At 42.7% G+C, this 27,961-nt stretch overlaps 1 protein-coding gene across 3 annotated transcripts in view; it reads right to left on the bottom strand.

Moving 5' to 3' along the window:
• Positions 1-18,927, bottom strand: part of RRP15 (ribosomal RNA processing 15 homolog) — a 42,403-nt gene extending 23,476 nt beyond the window's left edge. For all 3 annotated transcript variants that reach the window (XM_005653760.4, XM_013978068.3, XM_005653761.4), the window contains exons 1-4: positions 18,766-18,927; positions 6,901-7,175; positions 4,389-4,486; positions 1,559-1,760 (exon numbers count right to left, since the gene is read on the bottom strand). In XM_005653760.4, coding sequence (XP_005653817.1) covers positions 1,559-1,760; positions 4,389-4,486; positions 6,901-7,175; positions 18,766-18,910 — 720 coding nt within the window. In that variant the 5' untranslated portion in view covers positions 18,911-18,927. The remainder of the gene's footprint in view (positions 1-1,558; positions 1,761-4,388; positions 4,487-6,900; positions 7,176-18,765) is intronic.
• Between the last annotated feature and the right edge of the window lie 9,034 nt (positions 18,928-27,961).

The following is a 27,961-nucleotide window of genomic DNA, read 5'->3' as shown; positions in this document are numbered from 1 at the left end:
CAGTCTTATTATAACCTAGTTTAACAGATGGAAACAGTCTAGACATACAGGCTGAGAATCTGCATGCTGTCGTGTTAACCTTGTTTATTATCTACTTAATGTGTCCACCTGAATTGTAAGACTTTAAAAGAGAGAAGGATAGCACTTTGGACAAAGAGGTAGATGTTTTCCAAAAATATAAAATCAAAATGAAAATACCTTTGAAAGAAAGAAATGTGCCAGGATTATCACTGGTGTGGGGTAGATAGTTCTAGAAACAAATCACTTTCCAGCAAAGCCACTTTGGTTTAAACCTCAAGGTCAAGCAGTTTTTGACCTTGTGGCAGATTAAGACCCCTCCTGTGATCACTGAAGTACAAAAAAAGAGGGTCAAGGGCGAAAGAGCAAATGGTAACAAAGAAAACACAACAGTGCCATTGAAAGAACCCTTCCTCTATTTTTAATAACTCATGAAAAAAATAATCCCCAAACAAAACAAATGCCTCTATTGAAAGTTACTTTGAAGCCAACGAGGAAAAGGGGGGAGGTGCTTTTCCATCTCCCCATTCGCTCTCTTCATCCAATGCTGCTGGATCTTTCTCCAGTCCTCACAGGAAAACACAGCTCCAGCGAGAACCCAGCCTGTCTACCATTACTTCCGGCAAACACTTTAAAATGGCAGCACCACATTTACATAAACAGACAGAATCTGAACCCTTTGATATTCGAGAGAGAGTATAAACAGCTTAGAAAAACGTTTGTCAAAATTAGGTAAAATGGCAACCTAATCAAGAACTTGAAAAACACTTCAACCCTAGGCTAGCATGAAATTCTTAGATGCTCTTCTTGCCAGAGTTTCTATTACTTCCCCAAAATACAAACATAAAACTTATGACAGAAACTCTCGTTTCCTGATTGAAGTATTCTTTGTTGGCAACAGAAACCAAGCCATCAGAGACAACTATGTACTTTGCTTTAATGTAAACAACAAAAACCACGGCCCTTTTGAGAGCTACCTCACGTTTCAAAACCTGATACATTAAAAAGAAAGCTATTGGGGTTCAAAGGTTAAAGGGCCAGAGAAGCAAAGTTTCATGCCAAAGATCCTGACAAGGATTTATGTGCATCTGCCAACCAGCCAAGTATCATCAAAGCTGCCTCAGCACAAGGATGCATTCTCACCATATTTCCCAAAGCTCCAATTCTTCATTTACGAAATTACACACCATCAACTATTACCGCTGAGGGTAACAGTCTCAACTGAAGCTGTATCCCTCGCTCAGGCCTCAATTCTACACAATGTACAAAATGCAGAATTTCAGATACAACAGAGTCTGCTCTGTCTCTAAAAACTTTACCTCAATCTACTGGTTCCTGGGTCCTAACAGCTAGGCCATGACATCTCTAATTGGCACTTCTATGCTGAATAAATCTTCATAATGACTTATATTAGGCAGTGAGCATGGAGAAATTTTAATAAAATCTGGAAAACAAAAAAAAAAATTCCTCCGGTATGCTTTTTCATCTCAAACTCTAGGAGCTTGAGTCAGATGCACTGAATCCTACAGCAAAGTCTTACCTGTTTGGCCTTTGAGTTCTTCCCGGTGGAACTTTTCTCATTTGGGGCGCCATCCACCCCTCTCAGAACACTGATGAAATCTTTCTTGGAGACGGCTGACAGCAACTTAGCATGCTTTCTAATAGAGCCACCTGCTTCTTTAACCTTCTCATCAACATTCTTCTGATGCTTCTGAACAGCATTAAATAACTGCACCACACCCCTAGAGAATATAAGTGACCAGAACAATATAGTCAGCTAATAATTACACTGGAATACAAACTCGGAGGAGAGGAATGATGCATTTTTACTGCTCAGAAAAGAGGCAAGCACGAACAGGCACGCAAGTGAAAAGTGCTGAATAAATGCAAAAAGTGAATACATTTCAAAGAACGAAAATAAATTCCAAAATAGAAAATAAATATCAGTAGTTTACTTGATATTTTTTTCCGCTTGGGTCTTTCTAAATTAACTTTTGTACAATCAGAACTAAGAATCAGAACTAAGCTGTTTTAACATGAGTATCTACTTCTCAAAATACACTCATGTACTGGCTGAAGGAAACGGCATATGGGCACAGCCTTTATGTATAGGTAGCTCTCTCCCTCCAGGAAAGATTTTCTGGCTCTCAGTGTCATCTGTAAATGGGGAAAGAACAATACTCAAGAAACTTAAAAGGTATTCAGCTATATTATCTGCAACTCTTATAACAGAAAATTTATTGTAGTTTTGTCATGGCTCAACAGAAACAAATCTGACTAGCCTCCATGAAGACAAGGGTTCAATCCCTGGCCTCACTCAGTGGGTTAAGGATCCGGCATTACCGTGAGCTGTGGTGTAAGTCACAGACGTGGCTTGGATCCCATGTTGCTGTGGCTGTGGTGTAGGCTGGTGGCTACAGCTCTGATTCAACCCCTAGCCTGGGAACCTCTATATGCCTCGGGTTCGGCCATAAAAAGACCAAAAGAAAAGAAAGAAAATGTATTAAAATACTGTGTTACACAGTTAAGCTCACTGAAAGAGAAATTCTGAAGACGAAGACCAGTCACGCCTGTTAAAAGTGACCATGAGCCACACGCAGCTGGGGAAATGCGTGAAACACGGACAGTACCAACTGCAACGTGCGCCAAGTTTAAAACCACGCTGGACTTTGAAGACTTGGTATGAAAAAGAGAATTTCAAAATCTCATTAGTAATTGTTTTATATTGATTACATGTTGACGTAATCTGAATCTATTAAATTTGTTGAAATGAATTTCACTTTTTGTTTTTACTTTCTCCAGTGTGGCTCTAAGAAAATTTCACCTCACACAGGGGCTCACGTACATCTCCCTACCAGAGAGCCCTGACTCGCAGCATTCACACCGCTCCAGCTTTAGGACTCTATGATCTCCTGGCCTTCCTGCTGCAACAGGCATCAGCAGAGGCAATCCGCCACAGGCCCCGAGCCCCCCTGCACGTCCCTGCTGGGTCTTTGAGGACGCAGGGCCCTGACTGCTCCGTAGCCAGGCCATTTCTCAGGGCTGTGTGTGCAGTACGCAACCTTGAGAGATGAGGTCATGTCTCCCCCAGACAAAGAGCAGACTTGTTACCATTCACCATAAAAGCAATGCGTTACAGGAGGTACAGAGGCCTCTCCTGCAATACAACCCACTGCACGCACAGGCCCCCTCTAGGGTACCTGTGCTGCCCCCATGGGCCACTGAGAACCAGGGGGACGGTGAAGTCTGGCTGCTGCTTCTGCCATGAGTAACAAAGTCCTTTGTCTCTGACCCAGAAGTCTCTTGTTTTCTGCCAGCATCCAAGAAACCTTAACAAGCTTGCTTACTCATTTATAAGGAGGGTTAAATTCCATAGCCTTTGCAGCAGAGCTGGGACCAAGGCGAGGAAAGCGAGATGCCCAGGGTACCCCATCGCAGGAGGCACTGACTCTGGCACCAGTCCTGCACTCTTCTAAGTTCTGCATAGATATTTATTCATTTAATTCTCAGGGAAACCCTAGAGGGTAGGTATAATATTCTCCTGTTTTTAGGGACACATAAACTGAGACAGAGAGAACTTAAGTAAACGCCCAGGGACACATGGCTGGGTCAGTGCCGAGAGAGGTTAGCAGTCCTGCTCTACCACTCACACTCCCACCTACCCGGCCTCACTGTCACCATGTAACACCAGACAGGTTGTGGCTGTGGGTAACTAGAAGGTTAAAGGTAATTCCACTAATATAACTGCTATTTCCTTTAAGCAGCACCTCAAATGGTCTCTCCTCTGTGGCGCCTTCCCCAGATCCCCGACACAACCTCCATCGTATGTTCCCAACTCCCAGGGAATGCCTTTCTTCTCAAAGAGACCACAACTCCTACAGAAAAGCGAGCAAGGATCACGCAGCAACCACTGGAGTCTATTTATCTTGATCTTTGGACACAGAGGGCATCAAATCAATGTTTGGTGCCAATGCTACAAAGTACAGAGTAAAAGGGCGGCATGAAGCTGTGATAATGTGAAATTTCTTATGCTATAAAGATGGTGCAAGGTAACAAAAATAATCATCTGGTGCCATGAATTTCGACAAGCATCATAAGAGAAACACAGTGAGAGGTCTGATGACGCTGTTCTTGTGACTATAAAATACAAAATGATCTGAAATGGGTTCATACCAAATATACACTTAGCACATCACATTCTTGCCCCTGAGACTCCAAAATCTGCGGCTGAATTCAGCATTAAACAGGCAGGCTTAGAGGGAAATCTCTCAGCTCTGAGAAGTGAGAGCTTAAGAATCAAATCTAGTCAGGAACAGATCACTACAAAGCTTTAGTTACTCATTTGTTGGAGGGCAAAAGCACCATCTTACCTCGTTGCAATTCTCTGAAGATTGCGCTCTGGTTCTTTGTCTTGGACAACATCTGGCTTTACTCTGCACATCATTTCCCACTCCCGCTTCTTATCAAGCTGTGTTATAAATATTGTTACGTGAAAGAGTATTAGGCATTTTTGAAAGTGCAGCCTACTTTGATATGATACTCTGTGAAAGGACAAAGGTAATAAATCATTCTGGCTTAGTTTGTCACGGGGACTTTCAGAAACCCACACTTTTAGGGGATCGGCTCTGGGAGCCTGTGGTTAGCACTCAGCGTGTCATGTGAGAGGCACAGAGTTTCCGGCAGGCTCTCTGACAGCAGGGGCCTGGCGAGCCGCCAGCACGCAGAGCAGGCAGGACCAGGACAGACAGGGTGTGAGGGAGCCGCGAGGACCTGCTGCCCCCATCACCAGAGCGCCAGAGGCAGGGCAGCAGGACTCCAAACTACCCTCTTCCTTAACCACAGGTTTACACACTGTTCCTCTGTATTTTTAGAAACTGACTTCCTCGGCAGTCAAAATTAAGAATGTCTATCAGTTTTTAAAAGATCAGCATCATACTCAGATATACTCCGTTAATGCAGTGACTATTTTTCTTTTCCCTCATAACACATCTGATCAATACCCTTGCCATACATGGTGTATCAGTCACAAACCACAGCACACGGATTCTTTGCTGTAATGCAGCAAGAGAGGGGGGTCAGGAAATAAGAAAATCCCAGAGACCACATCATCTAATTCAAAATTGTTTTCAGGGAGTACCGTGGTCTCAGGTTCTTGACTTCATACACTGCTTCTCCAGGCCCCCTGCTCAGGCCAGCATATCACCAAATATCAAATATGCTAAACATGATGAATTAGTCACCAAGAAGCCACTGAGCATCAAAACCATTAATAAGAACGAGTGGGGAGAGAGTCTCCTTTTCTCCCTTCTTTTCTCCATTCATCTCAGTTCTCAGTTTGTATTAATGAAAATGTCTAATCGCATGAAAACTAAATCTTTGCTCTTGCTATTAGGATCACTCTGATTCCTTTCTAAAAGAACAGACTCTTCCCCAGATCAGATAATTTATTATAACGATGATGATATTCCTGATCAAATTATGTCAGAAATAGAAAATCTTACTTTTAAGGTTACAGCAGTCAATTCTTAATGATCTATTATACTCAAGGGAGAAAACGCATGCGTGATCCCCAAATATCTCTTAACTTCAAAATGTATTTTTATACTTAGTATTAGAAACAAATAATCAGTATGCTCGTAGCCAATAATATTTAACACTGGGGAACAATGATAATTTACAAAGACGCTCCCAGAAATAGCTGCTAAGAGCGGCTGTGTCATGTTTCTGGTACCAACACGCGTGCCTTCCTGCAGGATGTGTGCAGCATCGTTTCTGGCACTCAGCGCCCTCGCCTACAGCAGAGGGAGAGACTTCTTTCTGTTGGCTTCAAAATGGTGTTCCCTCCCTGGAACACTGAGACTAGAGGTCATTAAGGATTCCGATTATTTGTAAGGCCCCTTCTAGCAGTTGCCAGATAAAAAAACATTCAAATTTGCAGTTAAGAAGCTCTCAGTAAGACTGAGAGACAAAATTTATCTCAGATAAAGTACAATGAGAATATCGAATTAATAACAGAATACATTCTATTTTCAAGAGCAGCACTTGAGATGCTCCATCTCCCTAGAGCCTTTCTTACAGAGCAACCAGTGTGCCAGGAACAAAGAAAACATTCATCTTCAACAAGGTAAGGGGACGATGAGCGTTAGAGGAGGTCAATGCAAATTCTAATCCATTTTTCTTTCACTGTTACCTATAAAGTACTTCTTGGGAATCAGTATTTTTATACTGTCAGTATGACAGAAAGTCATTTTTCTTTCATTAAAAAACAGCACCGATTTCAAACATTTTAGATATAGAACTACTTCATCGAGGGATATAAAACCTCTTACCATTGCTTTATCTTTGTAGTACACAACAGCACACTTGCGTCCAACTTTCAGCCTTTAATTAGCAGACTGGCCTAGTCCAACTTCTGCCATCAGTGGCTTAACAAAAAGTTGTAACCAATTCAGATTTATCTAGCAGTGAAAATTTGTTTTCAGACCTGCAACTAACCCCTGATAGTGACATCTTCACAGATCTATATTATAAAATAGGTTTCACACCAAAACTAACATGATTCTATTAGCTCAGAATAAATAAAGTTAATATCTAGACAGTTAAGCTGAATAAAACATTCAGATCCAGGAGTCATGGCCACATGTACAACTACCTGATTATAAAAGGATCCATTTCCTCAGATTTTACATTTCTATTGCTTTTGCTTAGACAAGTAAGAAGTGAGCGTGATCAATGGAATGATTGAGACTGGGTTATCCACCCCAACATCAAAGGCAAGTTACCGACTGGAATGTTAATCGGACAAACACTGCAAGGGACACCTGGGTACAGACAAGAACCAGACTAGACAGTCTACTCTACAGAACAACTGGGAGGACATACCTGCTTTCTTTTCTCTAGTCTCTCTTGCTTTAACCTTTCTTTTTCCTTTTCCAGTTCTTTGTTTTTGACCAGAATGGTGGGTTTGCTTTTAGGAATTTTCTTGTTAAGGACTTTAGCCATGGCATCTGCCCAGCCCGCACTGGTTCCGACACCAGCTTCTGCAGCATCTTCACTGTCACTGTCACAAGGTTCAGCTTCATCTTCGTTGTCAGCTTCTACTGCTTCATCATCAGAAGAAAAGCGATTATCTCCTGATCCACAGCTTCCTACAGAACCTAAGAGGGGACACAGATTAGACTTCAACACTGGAGGCGGGGCTCAGCAGGGCCAACGCAGGGCCCCGGGCTCCCTTCCTAAAGCCAGCTGTTCTCCATCCGTGTCCAGTCTAGGAAGAGGGGACTTTCCCGAGTACCACAGCTGCAGTGATATGAGTGTGGCAGGCCCTCTGTTTTACTGCCATCCATCCCAAAGACCTGGCCCAGCCACATGGACAGGGGCGGCTGCAGTGGCTTCAGCACCCAGAACCCAGGGAACGAAATAAACCCAACAGCCCCACCACACCCTGCTGTCAAGGGGGTGACAGATGCTGACATGGGGCCAGTGCAGGGTATATTCAAATCTTTGGCTTTAATTGTGTCCTTAAACTACTTGAAGAGACTAATAAGATTATTTTTAAAACAACCAACAACACAAAACTTTGATCTATCAAGAAAATAGTATGTTTCCAAGGTACCAAGAAGCAGAGTAAGTTCTCTGAGGGCTTTGGCCCACATGTTTAAGATTCTGAATTTGTGTGCAGAAAAATCTGAAAACCAACCTCTTCTTATAGAATTTGCACAGAACATTAATAAGTTGGGTGTTTTAACATTTTTGAGAAAACAATCGAAAGATGTGTGGTGTGCCCAAGATCTGACTGCACTGCTCTGTGACACAGGAAATACCAAGTACTGAGCTGAGGATTCGCATACTGCTGAATCTTACCATGCAGACCCACCAAAAAGCAGCAAATACAAGTTACCAGCAAACCACTTCGTCATGTGAGATTCAAAAGGCTGGGGTCAGAGGATGCGCCAAAACAACAATTCAGGTGGTGGCCCTGCTTGAAAATCACCTTGTCAAGAAGCTCTGGGTCCCTTTCAGTTCTGCAGCCTTGCTTAACGTCTCAAGTTCATTCTGCTTTACCAACAGCACAGTCTGTGCTGTGCAACTATATGATCCAGAGCCCTGAGAAGAGCTTCTGCTCTGTTCATCAGAAATCTATGGAACTTATTAGGAAATACTTCAAAAGAGAAAACCATCTAACAGCTTAGTAACATGGAATAGGTCTTAACACCCAGAAGAAAGGAGACCAAAAAAGGCCGAGAAGTTTCCAAAGAGGAGGACAACTCAGTGATAAGCCAACAACTGCTGCTGAGCAGCAACATCTTTGAGTAATAAATGCACGTTCTTTGGTCAACCCCAGAACCAGCTGACTCCCCAAGATTAAGACAGAAAATGCCATTACCTTCAACTTTTTTCTATCAAAGTAGTTCTACTAAATAACACTATTAGTAATTTAAGCAAAATTTTACATGCTGACTTGTATTAAGATAAAATACTGTTTAATGTAACGGCAAGAGAGAAAGAAAGGCCTAGGCTTACAGGTTTCCTGCTGCCCCTACGTAACTCGATTCCGATGTCTTCCATCCACAGCAGAAGCTTCACCAAAACCTGGAGGACTGAAACGCAGCGTGCAGCCTCACAGCACTGCGTTTCAGGGTGTCTGCTCTGGGCCTCCGACCCTCAGCAAAGCTGAGCATCCTCACAGACCCTCTGCTTCTACCTATGCCAAGTTCACCGACTGTTTCTTCTTGTTACCTTGAAATAACCTCGTCTTCAATTCCCAGCCCCCACTTCTTCTTTACATTATTTCCCCAAAAATGTGCATATTCTGCTTTTAAATATCCTTTCAGCCATCTCCCCAGTTAAAAACAATAAACAACAAAAAAAAAAACACACCAGCTTACAGCTATGACCAAAGAAAGGAACTGAATGTATGGCTGGCTGTTCAATTCTGAGTGATTCTCTCTAACCTCCTGACTTTAAGCTATGAATTAAGAGCAAACTGATGATAAGACCCAACTTTTAGCTAGTCAGCATCGGACTTGCCGTTCTGCTATTACTTTCATGTAATACCTTTATTTTTTGAGTGCTGAGGATGCATGAAATAAAAGGATGGAAAACCAAATATTTAACACATTTCAAACAAACGTCTGTAGCATATTAGTACCAGCAAGTAAAAATAAATAAAACAAAACATTTTATGCATATGTAAAAATAAGCCTCAAGCACAGGAGTAAAAACGAAGTATCTTCAAAAAATTAACAGAGTAATACATAAAATTAGAGTTGAACACAGAGAGCAAAGTAATACATTTTTTAAAAGCAGCACAATCTTAAAACATAAAGCATGTTAATGGTATCGAAATATTAAAGGAAATGATAAAGAACCAAGAAATCACTAATAATTCCACTGCCCCAATGGGTTGCATATTTCTTAATAATGAGAGAATTTTTTTTCAAAAGAGTAATTAATTTGTCCATATCTAATCAGAAGTCTCCTCCGCCTCCTGTAAGGCGGGTCGATGTAAGAAATCTGAGAACACGACTAGGAGCTGACGTGCAGTTCTGGGTGACGGATGAACTCTGGTAACAGAGTTCTCACAGAAGATTAAAAAAAGTATCTAAATTGTGCCAAAGGCTGAAAGCACGGTCATTTGACTCAATGAAACTCTGAATGTCTACCATACACCAGATTCCAGAGTCACACAACTTCCCCCAGAAGCAAGCTCCCTCCTGGGATCACTGTTCCCTGCCAAGGGTGATGAGAATGTAGTTAGCCATGCTAATATCACAGGTTTTACTCCTCAGAGTCAGCGGCACTAGGCAGGTACTAATAACAAACTAAATGACTCTTTGAAAAGCGATTCTTCTACGTAAGTATTTATCTAAACGTAAAGAGGCGCAACGGTTTAAAAGTCTGTGTCGCTGAAGAACCCCGGGGGTGATTAAAAGCAGAGGCCTTTACCAGCTCCGGGAACACGGCAAAAACGACAACACTGACATCTAGTGTTTTGTCCTGACGAAGTCACACACAAAATGCAGTGATTCCACATTTTTCACCTGCACTGTAAAGACAGCCCAAGGCTTTATGGTTGTAAAAGCCACCCCGACCCTCCATTTCTAAACCTTGGCTATTTTTCGTTGGTGTGTTTCTCACCCAGCCTGCCCCCCACAACACGCACGTTATGGACACAATAAACCCACAAAATATTATAATACCATTTCATACAACCTGCACCTGCCAAACAATTTTTTAAAAAAAAATCCGAGACGGATCTGCTGAATTCAGAGTTTTTATCTTATTATGCTTTTAAGGAGCCCTAGCTCAAAAGTTTTTTCAAATCGTGCATCCATCACCAATAAAAATGATATTTTACATAATTTAAAATGCCAATGTAATGAGGTCTTCCAGCATACTAAAGAACAGGATTTACTTCTAGGATGCCAAAGGTAATCACTATTCAAATCAGAAAATAGTCCTTAAAAATGTACTATACCCCGTGAAGACGCAAGTTTTGAAGTTCCCACTGACTGACACTGAATAGAAGTGAGGTGGATGTCCCCAGGGTTCTAAGGGCACCAGATGAGCGACAAATTCCTTGCAAGTCCTGGGTGTTATTTTATCTTATTTTATTTATTTTTTATTTTTTAAGGCCGCACCTGCTGTGGCATATGGAGGTTCCCAGGCTAGGGGTCGAGCTGGAGCTGCAGCTGCCAGCCTGCAGCACAGCTCATGGCAACGCCGGATCCTTAACCCACTGAGGGAGGCCAGGGATCAAAACCGCAACCTCATGGTTACTAGTTGGATTCGTTTCTAATGAGCCACAATGGGAACTCTCTGTGTGTTGTTTTAAATATTAGCTCTAATTTTGCATTCTATTTTAAAAATCTGGAAATTAAGGAAGAGCTACAAAGAACGGTTGGTTATTAGAAATGGTAAGGAAAGGTTCCAACAGAACCTTCTGTGTTCATGGAACATCAGAGCTGCCCACTGACCACCAGCAACAAGGCCCTACTGAGTGCTTCCAATGTGGCTTGTACAACTAAGTTACCAAATTTTTAATTTCATTCAGTTTTAATTACATTTAAGCGGCTGGTAGCTACCACACTGGGCAGAGCAGGGTTAGACTTTGAGGTGATGAGGTAGACAGAGGCATTTCTCATGTCCTGCTGCCGTTTCCCCAAACTTCCACTGGCCTTTCAAACTTGCCACCTGTCCCTGATCCCAGATAAGGTTAGCCGCTGGCAGAAAAGCGAGCCATTCTCCTTTGTCTTTGGAAGACTCACAGTCCTTCAATATTTACCAAGTACTCATGAGTGATGATGAGGGAAGGGGGAAATGAAAAACGAAATTCTAGGTTTTCTCCTTGAAGAAGTCGAATGTTTACTTAGCAGGATAAATCAGTTAAACAAATGTAAAAGCTTAAGTGTTCTTCTAAAAGGAAAACAATGAAGAAAATGGTAACTGTTTAGGGGTGTCTTTTACAAAGATGATTTTCAAGCTGTTCCTTGAAGGTAAAGCAAGAGTTTGAATGACACGAGAAGGGAAAACGCCAAGATTCTACAACCCCAGCCACCTCCAAGAGGCAGAGGGCAAGATCACTCAACAGGGAACCAAAAACATCCTCGTTTTCAGTCAATGCCCTGTATTTAATTTAAAATGAAAACTGTTGCTGTAATCATCACGACTGACATTTCAGGCAAAAGAAACCAGCCCGGCCAAAGGCACAGGGATGTTGAACAAGGTAAGATATTTATAACAAGATCTGAAACGGAGATTTGGGGACTGGATGGTAAGAGTTGGGCATGAACAAGCTGGTTGGTTTATATAAAAAAGAGAGCTGATTTATACAAAACAGCTGGTCTGATTTATGATCCAGGAAATAAAGTAAACATCGAGCCCAAATTAAAAACAAGCAGCATAAAAGTTCTGCCCTACAGGAGTGTGCTTCCAGAAGGGGCCAAGCTGCTAGGGCCTTTTTCTCCTGCCACTTCCCTTATTTTGAGAAAAGTCTCTCTGCTGCATTAAGGTTGTTCTTTTAAAATACAAACATTAGCAGTTCCCCTAGGATGCAGTGGGTTAAGGACCCGTTGCTGTCACAGCAGAAGCTCAGATCACTGCTGCGGTGTGCGTTTGATTCCTGGCCCATGAACTTCCGCCTGCCCCTGGTGTGGCCAAATAAATAAATAAATAAAATAAACAAAATAAAATAAAACACAAATATCATCTGGGAGCATTAATGGCTATTGATTAACCCTGATCTTACTTCACGCCTTCAGAATTCACTCTAAATCAAACAGAATTCTCAGAGTTCCCCTTGTGGCTCGGCAGTAATGAAACCGACTAGGATCCATGAGGACGTTTGTTCAATCCCTGGCTTCGCTCAGTGGGTTAAGGATCCGGCATTGCTGTGAGCTGTGATGTAGGTCACAGATATGGCTCAGATCCGCTGTTGCTGTGGTCGTGATGGAGGCCAGCAGTTGCAGCTCCGATTCAACCCCTAGTCTGGGAACCTCCACATGCTGTGGGTGCAGCCCTAAAAAGACAAAAAAAAAAAAAAAAGAATTCTCATAAAGACTTGACTGAGATCAGCTAGAAGAGTAAGGACACAGAACTCAGGCTGCCTGATTCAATCTACTCCATCTACACAAATCAGTGTGATTTTTCTGAAGGTTTTTAAATTCTCTACTTTTAAATTCCTCTTCTGTAAAAATGGCAATGAAACAGTAGCTACTTCATCGGGGTTTTGTGATAATTAAATGAGTTAATATACACAAAGTTCTTAAGAGTGCCAAACCCATAGTAAACATTTCCGTGTCAGTTGCATGCCCCCCCACACACAGGCAGGCGTGCAATGCACACACAGATGACACACACTATGAGGGTATAAATGTGGCCGTGCAGGAGAATAAAAGAAACAAGGAAGGAGAAGCTCCGGTGCCTGGAATCCACAGGACCCGTGAGGTACTGAACAGGAAGCTTCAGATAAACAGCACTGGGGTTTAAGAGCTCAGAGCAAAATTAGGCAGACTTGGCACTATGTCCAGCTACCAGCATAATCCAAGCAAGGTACTTAACCCCTCTGCCTCAGTTTCTTTTAGTAAAACACGGATAAAACTAGTACCCACTTCACTGGGTTGTTACGGTGGGTGGTCAAAGAGGTAACACAGGAAAAGCACTTAGCACAAAATAGATGATGGTAACCAGAGGGTTGATAAGGACACTGAGAACCTGGGAGTGGTGGGGAGGGGGCGGGGGGGGGGATGATTTACTTCCGTTATAATTCTACCCCTGTAACCCATGTGTCCAGGAGCCACCTTTATTTCCGAAGTGGTCTCTCTGTCCTGCAGCTCCCCAAGCCCTCTAAACTAACAATGAATACCACTAACCAGTGTTTAGGGTTAGGTATTATTGATAACACTTCTTACACATTATCATTTTACTCCTCACGACACTCTCTACATGTCACTTTTGTTATTTACAAAGGGAATGGTTCGGAAACTTAGAAAAGTTAAAATGTCCAAAGTCACAAAGTTAACAGGGTCGGGGGAAGGGGCTGTTCACTTCTAAGGCACTAAAAAGCTTTGCATCAAACATGCAGCTCAGACTAATGTATACCCAATGTAGAAAGTATTCACAAAAGAGTTCTTTATTGAATGTGTATATTAACTCATTTAATTATGAGTTTAAAAATGAGTTAATATACACAAAGTTCTTAAGAGTGTCAAACCCACAGTAAACATTATTGCTTGAATTAAAAACAAATTTCTCCCTAAGCTGCAGTTAACCAGAATAGCCGCTGCCCAAGAACACACACCCCCTGGTTAAGCAGCGTGCCTGGAAACCACGGCTCCCGCCTCGGGTGTAAAGGCATCTGTTTGGCCCAGGCCACACGATCTTTCTTTCCTGCTGATTACGATTAAACTTAGCATATTCAAAATTGATGCTTGAAAACTTTTTAAAAAAGCATTTACCCCTGAAAAGAAAGTCATCCCGGGTCTCCACAAAAATAACCAAAACTACAAGGAACGTTCTAGCAGGGGACACTGTCGGATGTGATTACAGTGAGCTATCTGGGCAGGCCAGAGCAGCCGGAGGCGGGAGCGAGTCTGTTTCCTGAGTTTGTCCTATAAATGACTAAACCACTCCAGGAGGTCTATGATATACTTCATTTCTTAGGCATGTTCCTTTGCTATTTTCAGTAACTTAAACGAGGAAGGAGACTATAAGCGACAGTCCAACGAAAAGCACATCTGCTAGGTTATTACATTCTAAATGCTGCTTTGTAGTTTATCAAAAATGGAGGGGGAGCCCCTGGGATCTTCTAATCTGGATTGTGATCCAGTCTTGTGTTAGAAGCATACAGCCATTTTTCAAAGATGCGGCCAGAACAATTCAGAAACCATGAAATTACCATTCCTCCTGCCAGTTTCTAGGCCTACGGGCACCTCTGTGGGGCGGGGGGGCGGGTCAGACACACTGCACATCCTGGCGCTAGACCAAGGCTTGTGTCACTTGGGTTGATCTACTGACAACAGGGCTTTTTTTTTTTAAAAGACTATAAGCTTAAGAAGCAGCATCAGTTCAGTAAATCAGAATGGCTCAATGATAACTCAGAGGTAGAGGTTATCATACTCCTCTTTATAATACTTGATATCATCAACCAGTGTTTTTATTTTTTCACCGGAGTTGATTTCCTGTGTTTTCTGTTTCGACTACAAACTTAAAAGAGGCAAGCACACATTGCGTCTAAACCTCCAACAACGTATTAATTCAACAAATCTGAGTAGTTCAAAGTTAACTCACACAGGGTGCCATCCTCTCCTTTAAAACGCCTGATGTTAATCTATGACTAAAATGCTGACCGTAGCATCTTACCTGCCACATTATCTCTGATTTCAAACTATATAACCAAATTTCAAACTCTACTGAAGAATACAATTTACCAAAACCTCAGTCGGATTCATTTTGCTATCATTCAAGTTTACATTACATAAAACTGTTAATCTCAGTCATAACTGGTACATGAGAAAAAAGTGTAAAGATCACTTTAAGAGAAGTTTCCAATTTATAATAAATAGACACTGAGCACTACACCATGTTTCAGGATTTATGCCAAATTCTGAGACAAGGCTTTCAAAGGCTGTCCTCACAGAACTGGGAAACTTCCAAAAAGTCTCACAAATAATACTTAGGAGTTTTACACTCATAAAAGCCTGATTTCCTATCTTTTGCAGTGTGTCAAAAATAATTAAAGCCAGAAGATTAAAAAATAAAGTTCAAACAACACATGGGTTATATTTGTGTATTTTCTATGAAATTTAAGTGGCATCTTGCTAAAGGAATTTGCTTTCAAATGTTGATATAAAGCACGTCCCTATCAACTTTTACCATCCAATCAAAATTCAGTCTCAATTTCCTGATAAAATGAGCTAGAATTCTTTAATAATAAGTCTATAATTAGCACACTGATCCCTCCTGCGTCTGAAGTCAGCTCCTATCTTCAGCCTTCATGGTTTCTCAATATCTATTCTCTGAAAACTTTTGATAACTTAATAGTTCTGCCAAGGCCACATGTAAACGTGTGCCTGAACTAGAAAAGCTGTTTTCATGGGTCACCTTTCCAGAAATACCTGATTTCACAAGAGGAAAAAATCAATTTCTTATAGTAAATAGAAAATTCTGAGTTAAATCCAAGGAAAATGTTCCATCTCATAACCAAGGGACCTACATTACTTTGAATTTATTAAACAAAAGGGCCTTTATTATTTACCTCTATTAAAGAGAAACATTCTAAATCTTGAAAGAAAAAGCAGAGACAACTAAGTAGAAATCTAAAGGACACAGAGAAGCTTGTTAAGAGAAAGTTAAGAAAAAAACAGGACGCAAGGAGAACAGCATGAGCACAGCTGGGAGGGAGGAGCTAATGTGCTCAAGAACCAGGAGGTGGGGAGTTCCCACTGTGGCTCAGTGGGTTATGAACCCGACTAGCATCCATGAGGATTGGGGTTAGATCCCTGGCCTCATTCAGTGGGTTAAGGATCCAGCGCTGCCGTGACCCGTGGTGTAGGCCGGCAGCTGCAGCCCTGATTCAACACCTAGCCTGGGAATTTCCATATGCACTGGGTGTGGCCCTAAAAAGACCAAATACATATATGGCTACATTATTATCATTACCTAAATCCTCTAAGAGTATGGTACGCTCAAAATTTATGGTTTATATGGAAGTTAGTGTCTGGAAAATTGAATGCTTTCCCTTCTGAAAAACATTTCAAGTGGGCAACCTGTCTTCACTGTACTTTCCCAGTGCAATCTCTAATAGAGTTCTGTAACTGTCTAATTGTTCTAGCATCCTATGGCAGTCATCATACAGTTAGAGTAGTATCTGTGTCATTCTCTTGCTTAAAAGGTCTCAATGGCTCCACACTGCCTACAAACAGGGACTCCAATCTCCTCCATACAGTACACAAGGCCCTTACAATCCGGCTTTATCCTCTGCTCCCAGGTTCAGTAACTCCTCGGAACAGCTAGAACCTCAGCCAACACTTCATTGTGACCTAACTGGCCATGCATGCTAGGAGACTATGTGCCACTGCATGTACTTTTCCCTGTGTTTGAGAAAACGGTCCTCTCCAACCCAGGCTGAGAAAATTATTCATCCTTCTAAAGCCTAGATGAAATGACTATTTGCTCAGCAAAAAAACTTACCTAGTGCCAAATGAGTAAGAAAGGCCCTCTGAAAATAAAGATAAGTAAGACAGAGTTGAGAACTTATATCTATAAGGAGAAAGACATGTTAAAATAAAGTAAGAGGATAGTATATCATGAGTAATATGTATAAGATAGAAGGAAGCAACGCCGGGGGAGGGGGGTTCCTATAGGATATGGATCTCGCTGTCTTCATCCTTCCATTTTTAATTGGACCAGGGTCATGACAGTTACCTTTTACCTGCCTCTTAATAATAGTCAGTACACTGTATTACAGTGCTGTGTTTAATCTATATTCCCTAAGACTATCATTTCAGAGCAGGAATACACTCATCCTTTGTACCCTCAGCACGTGGAGGATGTCCAGAACATAACAGAACTGTTCACTGAACTGAACTGAAATATAAGGTTTCTAAATTAGCCAAAAGCCTTCTTAACCCAAAAGGTAACTGAACTCTAATAGCAAGAGAATTTTAGAACCTAATCATATTTACAACTATGCACTGAGAAGTCAGTATACCTCTAACCTGAAATTACCTACTACTTGAATAGAGAAATCTAATCATCACCTAAATATGTAAGCAGTACTGATATTCTGCTCCAAGTGTAGTAACGTTTCTTTCTCACAACCCCACATGAACTAGTCTATTGAGTTCAAAAAGTATCGGAAGATGTCCTAATTTCTGCTCAACAGTTTCTTTTCTTTAACTCCTTTGGTAGGAGATAAGGACTCTAATTACCTAGAGACTGAAATAGCCTATGACAGTTTCTTCTCGGTCCTGGAAGTCAAGGTTATGCACTCATTTACTTAAATATCCACAAAGGATCCACTACACCCCAGGCACTTTTCTAGGCACTGGGGAGAGGGCAGTCTTATGGAACTTATTTTTCAGCTGGGAGAGAGATATAGCAAACATATGTCAGAAGGTTTGAGAAATGCTGAGAAAAATAAAGCAGGGTAATGAGTCAAAAAGAGAAGGCAGGGAGACCTGGAAAAGAGCAGTGGTGTAGATTAGATATAGGGCAGTCAGGGACACGTCTCAAGGATATGGCACTGAATCAAGAAAGTGAAGGAAGGGAGAGAGCCATGCAAGGACCTAAAAGCATTCTAGGCAGTGAAACCAAAGTGCTGGATCCCCCTGGTGTGGGAGCTATGTATAATGTGTAAAACAAACCACAGGGTATCAACGTGACTAGATTCCAGTTAGTGGCTAATACGGAGCCGAGAGGCAGATGATGAGAGAGGTGCCTGAACTTGACCATGGAGGCTAAGCGTTTTGGATGTTATTCTGAGATGGGAAGCTACTGGATAGTCTTGAGCCCATAACTGACATGACCTGAGGTACATTATAAAAGAAGAGCTCTGGCTGTTACAAAGCTCTACCTGGTACAAAGGAGCAATTACTGAGCAGTAGTAGAAGGTCAGGGATTGTCTGAGATACCTTGTTACCAGACAAGCTAGTGCCAAGAGTGATAATAAAGTAGCATGAACACATCACGGTTGAAGGCCTCAAAATATATTTCCTTCCTTTAACTATCTAACGTCTCTGAGAGTTATCAACTACTACTTTTATTTATTCTACTTGAACCACCTACTCTTCTTTCTTTACTATCTCATCTCTAACTCCCAAACAGACGCACGCACTAACCGCACAAGAATATGCCACCCGACTTTCTCTTTCGGCCCTTTGCTCCTTGCTCCCTAGAGAAGCCATTTCATTCTTTTAATTTCAAATATACTCCTTCCTTTCGCCTTTTGCCACTTTTCTTTTCTTTTTTTTTTTTTTTTTTTTGCTTCATAAACACTTTCATCTGAATCCATTTTAACGACGATGAAAATGCCCATTAAAAGAATTTGTAAGCTTTAACACGCGATAGCGACCTTTTCCTGAACACCACTTTCCCAAGCCTTCTCACGGTGCCAGAGTCGCCCGCTGGACCTCTCCAGAGATAAAATTCGGGCAGCCAGCAGCAAATCCCCCCGCATCCTCTGCTTCCCGCAAACTCAGCCAGGCCTTACCTCTGAGCAGCCAAAGTTCAACCCTAGTACGTTACCTCCGTTATCGGCAGTGTCTTTGTCCTTATCGTCCAGCTCCGATGCTACAGCCGCGGCGACGACTTTCATCTTCTTCTTCTTCTTCACTGAGTTTTTCAGCTTTTTCCCCGCACTCACACGTGAGTCCCGAACGGCCGCAGCCATGTTTCCTCACCGGAAGTGTCCGCGAGAGTTGCGTCCCGCGGTAACAAAAAGAACTTCCGCATCTAGTTCCCGCGATATGAGGTTCCGGGGCGGGGCCAGCTAGCCTGGAGTTCCTGGCCGGGAGCATCAAAATGTGGATAGGAAAGAGGAGTAAGTGATTGATTTCACATGCTGTCTGCTCCAGAAAATTTAAAAGAAAAAAAAATTTTTTTTTTTTTTTTGAAGAAAGAGTTCTTGCTCTGGCGCAACGGAATCTGGCGAGTCTCTGCAGCGCCAGGACACAGGTTCAATCCTGGTCACTGGGTTAAATGATCTGGCCTTTGCTACTGCAGCTGTGGCGTAGATCACAACTGTGGCATGGACCTGAACCCTGGCCCAAGAACTCCCTGTGCTATGGGGCAGCCAAAAAAGAAAAAAAATAAAATATAATATAAATAATACAATGCGTGCACTTTGAGCACAACAGAATTAAACTGGAAATCAATATTAGAAAGATAAGTGGAAAATCTAAAAATATGTGAAGATTAAACAGCGCAGTTTTAAAATTACATGAGCTAAAGAATAAATCTTAAAATTTAAAATATTTAGAACTAAATGAAAATGGAAAACATGTCACCAAGGATGATAATGGGGGCTAAATCCATAATGAATAAAGTGCTGAGACTAGAGGATGACAAAAGCAGATGAGTGGGGGAAGCAGGCGGATGGGAAGATGTGGTTTTAAAAAAGGAAGCAGAGTTCCCTGTTGTGGCTCAGTGGTAAGAACCCTACTAGTATCCATGAGGACCGGAGTTCGATCCCTGGCCTCGCTCAGTGTGTTAAGGATTCCGTGTTGCTGTGGCAGTAGTGTAGTCTGGCAGCTACAGCTCTGATTGGACCCCTAGCCTGGGAACTTCCATATGCTGGCAAGGTGTGGTCCTGCAAATACAGAGGAAAAAAAAAAAAAAGGATAAGCAAGACTGGCAAAGAGGAACATGAAGACTGCATGGGCTACTGTAGGTGTAACAGGAAAAAAAAAAAAAAAAATAGCAGCCTCCCTAGGAGAGACTTCTGAGGCCCCAAGTTTTAGTTGAACAGGATGTGAAAGGAATCCTGAAGGAAGAGGTTGAGGATGTGGAGAAGTTGCTGATGACATCATACATCAGGGGTTTGAGAAGACAGGGAGTGGAGAGAGTGGAGCAGATTGGAGATTTTCACAAGTGTCTGAGTGAAAAATGGAGGATCCGGAGGCTTCAGGGGAGGCCTGGGGGAAACAGGAGATGCAGCGAAGTAATGATGGAGTTCATTCATTGATGACAGCCAGTGAAAGGTGAGCACAATTCAGATACAGCTCAGAGTCATGCTTTGGGAGCGATGGGCTCACTGAGCAGCTGTGAAATCCTGTAGCAACCTGGGGAAGGGGTGGTCCCGCCTGGGAAGGTGGTCTGATGGCCTGAGGGTGACACTTTTTCACACAGTCAGGACATTCTTTTGGTTCTGCCTTGGAGTAACTCCTTGTTCCAAGTCCCCTAAGATGTTTCTCTTCTCCCCTGTGTAGCTTGAAAGTATTCTCCTCTCTTCCCAGCATCTCTGGGACATCTAATCTCTCAGATTGAATTCATGATTTCATGAATTCATGACTTAAAGAGCAACAGATTTCAAACAGTTGATTTATCACCTTAGAAATCTCAGGGCCAATAAACTACAAAGGCTTAGTTATCTGCTTGCATCTGGAAAGAAGGGAGGAGTTTAGAGAGGAAAGCATAAATGAATGTTTCAAAATTATTATCCAGCCTCACCATACAGAAAATATTTTGCTCAGGCAAATTTAATTGAAAACCTTCCTTACTATAAAGAAACTTTATAGCACCTGCTGGGATCTGAAATTATCTTACGTATTCTTTGTTTTATTCAGTCCAAAAATATTTTAGTGGTACTTTTTATATGCCAGACACTATCCTAGGTGCTTAAAACACAGCTAAGAAGAAGACAAACTAGGACACTGTTTTGTTTTTGTTTTTGTTTTTGGCGGTGCTCCCAGCATACAGAAGTTCCTAAGCCAGGGACTGAACCCACACAAAGCAGTGACCCAAGCCACACTGGTGACAGGGCAGGATCCTTAAACCACTGAGCCACCAGGGAGCTCCAAAGGACATTCTTCTTAATGGAGATTGTATTCTTATGAGACTGAGTGAACAAAAATCCTATCAACCAATCCAGGAAAAAAAAAAAAAAAGGAAAATGTCTGGGAATGATCCTTGAATGGGCCACTTCATGGGATTCTTCCCATGTATGGTAAATACTGCCATTTGTCCCTTTTCTAGAACTTTTTTTCCCCCGGTCATTTTTTTTTTTTTTTAGGGCCACCCCCCGGGGGCATGTAGAAGTTCCCAGGCTAGGGGTCAGATCAGAGCGGCAGCTCCCCTCCTACACCACAGCAACAACAGATCTGAGCTGTGTCTTGTGACTTAACACCACAGCTCACAGCAACATGGAACCTTAACCAACCTGGCGAGGCCAGGATCGAACCCACATCCTCATGGATGCTAGTCAGGTACATTTCCACTTCGCCATGATGGGAACTCCTGCAACAGAATTTATGGTTAGCTTCACCTCCAAAGGAGAAGGTGTCTCCACAAAGCTAATGATTTTCTAGTGACTTGTGGCCAGATGTCGAGGTCCTGATCCAGACGCCAACGTGTGGCTCTAGGTTGAAGTGGGGGACGTGGCTTGGCCTCTCTGTAGGTCCACCGATAGATATTTTTGGAAGGAGTTTTAGTAAATTGTTCCTGGAATATTATTGATCTTAAGGAAGTCTTGGTGTTTTTACCAAAGAAAAGAGTTTTCGTCTCAGTGTCGGCATGATTTCCTGGGCTGTCGTTGTGTAAGGGTCACAAAGCTAAACCTAGATCGTTAAAACGGCTTTGAACCAGAAGCAAGTCCCGAATGGCTACGTCCTTTGGGTTCTTTAATGTGAGGAATAGTAATAGAATCCCTGGGCTGGAATCTCACGGTTAGAAAACCAAGAAGTCATATGCTTGCTTCACTTTGAACATCCGTGGATGACCTGTGTCTCACTCACAGGAAAACCAACAGGAATGCAATTGCGTATTTTTTTTATTTTGTAATGGGGTTAGGTAATGGCCCCATTATGTTTCGCCTCACCTAGTAAAGGATCTGTCTAATTAGTGGATGGAGTCGCAGGAAGCTATGACCTTTTGTTCCTCCTTTTACTAATGGAAAAGGCCTTAGACTGTGTGAGGATGGGCGTAATGAGATTGAGCCTGAAACCCACTAAATAGGGTAATAAATATATTCCGACGCCAGTTGATTTTTCGGTGAGATAACCAGACCATTCTGTTGACTTCAGCAAGGGCTCGGATTGTGGCAGACTCATCAAGGATTTTGTCCTTTAAGCTTGGGATTCCTCCCTGAAGTTCCTTGAAAAAGGGGGATCAGTGGGAACGTGGGGACTTCTAGTAAATCTGCCCCAGGAAAGACAGGTCGAGAGTCCAAAAGGCCTGAGCGTCCCTTCCAAAGGAAATGCAAACATTATCCTTCGCAGACAGTTCCACGGTCAACCTTAGTAAACGAGTTAGGAATTAGAGTGATAAGCAGTACGTAAGAAGCAAAGGCACCCGAATCTGGAAAAGGATACAAGCCAGTGAAATCCGATGAGTATGAACAGGAAGGCCTGCTCTGCTGGTTCTTCCCCAGGCCTTGGGTGGGGTCAAGTAGAGCAGTGAATGTGGTCAGGGAAAAGGCACATCACGAGTTTATCCACACTGCTCGCACTCCACTTGCTAATAGCTCTGGAATCTACCAGGTTCTTTCTATCCGACTGCTGCCTTTCTGTCTTAGTCCATTTTCCCTCCAGGAGACTTTTTTTTTTTTTTTGGTCTTTTTAGGGCCGCACCCACAGCATATGGGGGTTCCCAGACGAGGGGTCAAATCGGAGCTGCAGCTGCCAGCCTACACCACAGCCACAGCAACCCAGGATCCGAGCCGCGTCTATGACCTACACCACAGCTCACGGCAATGCCGGGTCCTTAACCCACTGAGCAAGGCCGGGGATCGAACCCGCATCCTCATGGGTGCTAGTCGGGTTCATTGCTGCCGAGCCACAACAGGATCTCCTCCAGTGAACTTTTGCCAGTGGCCTCGCAGTTGGTCTCCCTGCGTGGAGTCACCAGATAGTGGTTTCTTCCAAATGCAGGTCAGGTGACAGTGATCTCCTATACTTCCTTACGTGACCTGCATGACGCTGCAATAGCCTAATGGCCTGTGACTCAATCCCAGAAGGGTGTCCCCCAAGGGGCCTTTTGTATCTGGAGACATTTCGGGCATCACACTGGGCATACGCTGGCATCTAGCAAATATGCTTCTAAACATCCACAAAGCACAGGACAGAACTGCACATCCCAGGATTTTCTAGCTTCAAGTGTCAACGGTGCTGGGGTTGTAAACCCAGACGGAGCACCTGCCCATCCTTTTCCCTCAGTCAGACCACTCTCCTCCTGACTTCCCCTCCAGGCATGCTAAATTTCTTGGTCTCACAATTTTTCCATTCTTCCTCTTTCTTCCACATCACATCCTAGAAATGGTTTCGCACCTGCTTGTCTGCTAGGTGGTTAATCCATGAGATATAAGAAGAGACATAGAAGAGGAAAGGGGAAAAGAGACAGGTGAGCAACACAAAAGAAACACTCATGGCTCATCATTTCTCTCTCTTTTCCTCGTCAGAAGCCCCTGGAATGTCAGGCTGGTTTTTTAATGAGTCCCTTTGGCCACCCTGTTAATGGCAAAGAGCATTCAATTTTACACGAAGGTTGTAACAGAGGAAAACTTCCACGGCAGAAGGAAGCCTTTAAAGCTATGTTTCATCTTCACAACTATAGGCATAAATCGCAGTAAATGAGATCTCTCCTGCTCGGTGTGAAGGTTCTGATGGTTTTATAAATCCCGTGATATGCCTTTGCTGTTAACCGTAGTTGACTTTTGGAAGCAGGGTCAGGAAAGTTAGCAAAGTGGAAATTATACAAGCAGGGTTTTTTTTTTCCCCCTTAAATGGTTGACTGAGAGTTCTTTAGGAAACAGAAATACTAACTCAACAAGATACATGCACCCCCCAAAATGGCGCATATATGTAATGGAATATGACTCAGCCATAAAATAATGAAATTTTGCCACTTGCAGCTACATAGGTGGATGTGGAGCGTGCTATGCTGAATGAGTCACACAGAGAAAGACAAATACTGGATGATATCACTTCTACCTGGAATCTAAAAAGACACAACAAATGAATGAATAAAGCAACAAAGAAGCAGACTCAGGGAGATGGAGAACAAACTCGTGGTTACCGGCGTGGGGGGCAACATAATTGTGAGGGGTGCGATGGACCAACTGTTGGATGTGACACAGGCTCAAGGATGAATTGTACAACAGGGGGAATATAGCCAATATTTTGTAATGACTGTAAATGAAAAGCAAGCTTTAAAAATCGTACGAAAAATGTAAGACTTTAAAAAAGAGTTCTTTTGGGGAAAAACATTAAAGCAGCTATGTATAGAGTATGTGAGTAATGGTTTCAAGAAAATACACACACGCACACATATACATGCCGTGTCACTCGTAATGCCTTTTGAATAATTATATACAAAAGGCGACAATCAATTCTGGCTTTTGTCATATTAACCTAACCCTGGACAGGTCATGAGCATTGGAAATGTGATCTACCATTCGTAACTCCAGATTCTTCTCTTTTTTGGTCACAGTGGTGAGTTGTGGATGTTACACATGGTAGTGATTGCGTGTTTTGCCAAAACTGACGTGGTTATGATTCTCTGACCTTAAACTGATGACTACTGCCAGGGCGTCTTGTCCAAAAAGACCTCAAGCATCAACCCTGCAGGGAACAATGACATAGTGCCTGGGGCTAGGCTAGCAGAAGCTGCCAGATTCATTCTCCCTCCATTCCTCCATTCGAGGAGTGTAAGCGCCAAACCTAAGCTCTAAATGCAATCAAGCAGTTATACTGCCTGTTCCTCTGGCCATAAAGAGCATGGCTAGGTAAGTTGTGATACCTGGTTGACTTTTAGAAGCTGAGAGGGAGCTGAGCCCAAACCAGGACCAGTTTTGGAGAAAGATATGGGAGCAGAGCCAAGGACCTTTTTCTTCCTCTTTATTTTTCTATTTTAAATTTGGAGCTATAAGGAGGAATTAGTAGAAGATCAGAATCATTTCTAAGGAACTAGAGCAAAATCGAGCCTCGCTTTCTGGCATCATTGACCAAGACCAGTTTGAGAAAGGACATCCAGACTCTCCCATGGTGATTCTCTGCACTTAAGGCAGCCTGTTCAGGAGAGAATGAGAGATCCCAGAACTGATTCCACTCCAGGGGGCTGCTGGGAGCCACTGGGAAGAAGGAAGCTGCCCAAGTCCCTATTCACCTTCCAATTAGTTTCTAAGGCTGCCACAAAGTGTCACATACTGGGGGGCTTAAAAATAACAGAAATGAGGGGTTCCCACTGTGGCTCAGCAGGTTAAGAACCATGAGGGTGTGGATTCCATCCCTGGCCCCACTCAGTGGATTAAGCATCCGATGTTGCTGCAAGCTTCGGTGTAGGTCGCAGATGCAGCTCGGATCTGGTGTGGCTGTGGCTGTGGTGTAGGCCAGCAGCTGCAGCGGCAATTTGACCCCAGCCTGGGAACGTCCATCTGCCACAGCTGCGACAGTAAAAAGAGAAAACAACAACAACAACAACAGAAATGTGTTCTTTCATTGTCATGAGATTAGAAATTCAAAATTAAGGTGTCAGCAGGTTTGGTTCCTTTTACGCGCTCTGAGGGAGACCCCTGTTCGTGCATCTTTCCTGGCTTGTGCTGGTTGCCTGCCATCCTACTGCTCCTCAGCTCGAACCTACATCCCTCCAACCTCTGCCTCCATCATCACGTGGGCTTCTTCTCTGTGTCTCTGAATCTCTCTCTAAGGACCCCAGGTACTGGATCTAGGGCCCACTCTAATCCAGTACGACTCATCTTGATTCCAGTCTGCCAAGACCTTATTATTATTATTATTAATTATTTATGGCCACTCCCACAGGATACAGAAGTTCCCAGGCCAGGGACTGAATGCGAGCCACAGCAACAGCAATGCCAGATCCTTTAACCCACTGCACAGGTCTTGGAATGAAACCCACACCCCTGTATGTGACCCAAACTGCTGCAGTCAGATTCTTAACCCACTGTGCCACAGTGGGAGCTCCAAGGAAACTTTTCCACACAAAATAGGTTTTTAATCATCACCTTTTCTTCAACTGTCTTTTACTAAAACAAGAGATCTATTTTTTATTTTATTTTATTTTATTTTTGTCTTTTTGTCATTTCTTGGACTGCTCCCTCGACATATGGAGGTTCCCAGGCTAGGGGTCTAATAAGAGCTGTAGCCACCGGCCTACGCCAGAGCCACAGCAACACGGGATCCGAGCTGCGTCTGTGACCTACACCACAGCTCACGGCAACGCCAGATCCTTAACCCGAGGAGGGAGGTCAGGGGTCGAACCCGCAACCTCATGGTTCCTAGTCAGATTCGTTAACCACTGCACCACAACGGGAACTCCTAAAACAAGAGATCTTAAGAGGAAAAAACACAAGAAACTCACATTAAAATTGTGAACTGGAGATGGGCCCTTGTCATCTGCCTCTGCACGGATTGAATCATGAGCCACTGCAGATGCCCACCCTCAACACCCGCTAAGAGGAGCCCTCTGTGCTTTGGGAAAACTAGAAGAACAGGACTTCAGACAGGTATTTTCAGGAGATTTTATGAGTCCAGTTCTTGCATTTGCTCCTATTTAGAAAAGCACTGAAATCCTGCATGGTGACATCTGCTCCTCGTGACTAGCAGTGACCTTCACGAGACTAGAAGCAAACTTCTGTAAAAAAAATGTGTGTTTGATTTCATGTACCTCCCCTTCCCCCAAATCACATATATACTGACATGCCCCCTACCTCTTTGGAGCGGTTTCTCCAAGATCTCTGAAATGCTGCCTCTCAGGCTACAGTCCTCATTTTGCCCCAAATAAAACTTAACTCTCTATTTTCAGGTTGTGCATATTTTTAGGTCCACAAGATTGACGCCCAAAGCACCAGACTCCTTAAAAATATTCTCATTTGCCTGCCTCTGTGTAACATTTGTGTTGTGTTACATTTCCTGCTCCACAATAAATCTTGTTAGTTTCAATGTACGGACCTAGCGATCTATGTACCTGAGCAGGTGCAAATACCAGTGCCATTGGCTAGAAGGGTGGCTGTTTCTAAATCGAGGACTTAACAACTCTCTGTCCCTGAAGATCATTCTAGAACACCATGAAATGCACAGCTGCGTCTAAAACCAGAAGAAGTATTCTGTGTCCCCAGGGGTCAGCTCTGCTTTAGAAAGAGGGGTTACCTCCATATCTCAGGGGAGGCCATTCAGGGACTCCTGCTGGCATTCTTTATTTGCATGTGCTAGCCTTTTTTTATTGCAAATAGGGCTCTAAATCTTACTTTAGAAATGGATATTGCATTGTGTGCGGGTGCCTGTTGGAGAGATGCTATCAATAATGTTAGTTATGAAAACCTGATCATAAGTGTTTTTAGTCCATTAGCCATTTCACTTTATTTATGTCCCCTTTCAGGCAGGATTTGAAGCCAATATTCAAAAGATGAAGTTTGGATGAAGAGCAACACAAGAGGGTATAAAACACTGTCACATCTTTTCATGCTAGGAATTATTTCTTCCTTATATTATTTCTTTAAACAGCTCCTAAAAGTAAGTAACCTCTGGGGGAATAAAAAATGCAGAAAGAAGAACAGGGCCAAGCATAGGTATTATTTAATATCTATCTATCTATCTGTCTGTCTGTCTATCTATCATCTATCTATCTATCTATCTATCTATCTATCTATCTATCTATCTATCTATCTATCCTCTTTCTATCCTTACATTTAATTACCCTTAACGAATGTTACCCAATTTAAAAAATCACTTATTATGTCCCCAGTAAATGTACCTACAGGCATTTTGAACAC

The sequence above is a fragment of the Sus scrofa genome, chromosome 10 (genome assembly GCF_054392235.1).
Source record: "Sus scrofa isolate SSC_HxYL_T2T_F1_AM1 chromosome 10, Sscrofa_HxYL_maternal_Yorkshire_Landrace_v2.0, whole genome shotgun sequence".
Taxonomy (NCBI): Eukaryota; Metazoa; Chordata; class Mammalia; order Artiodactyla; family Suidae; genus Sus; species Sus scrofa.
This window is presented reverse-complemented; position numbering and strand designations above follow the sequence as displayed.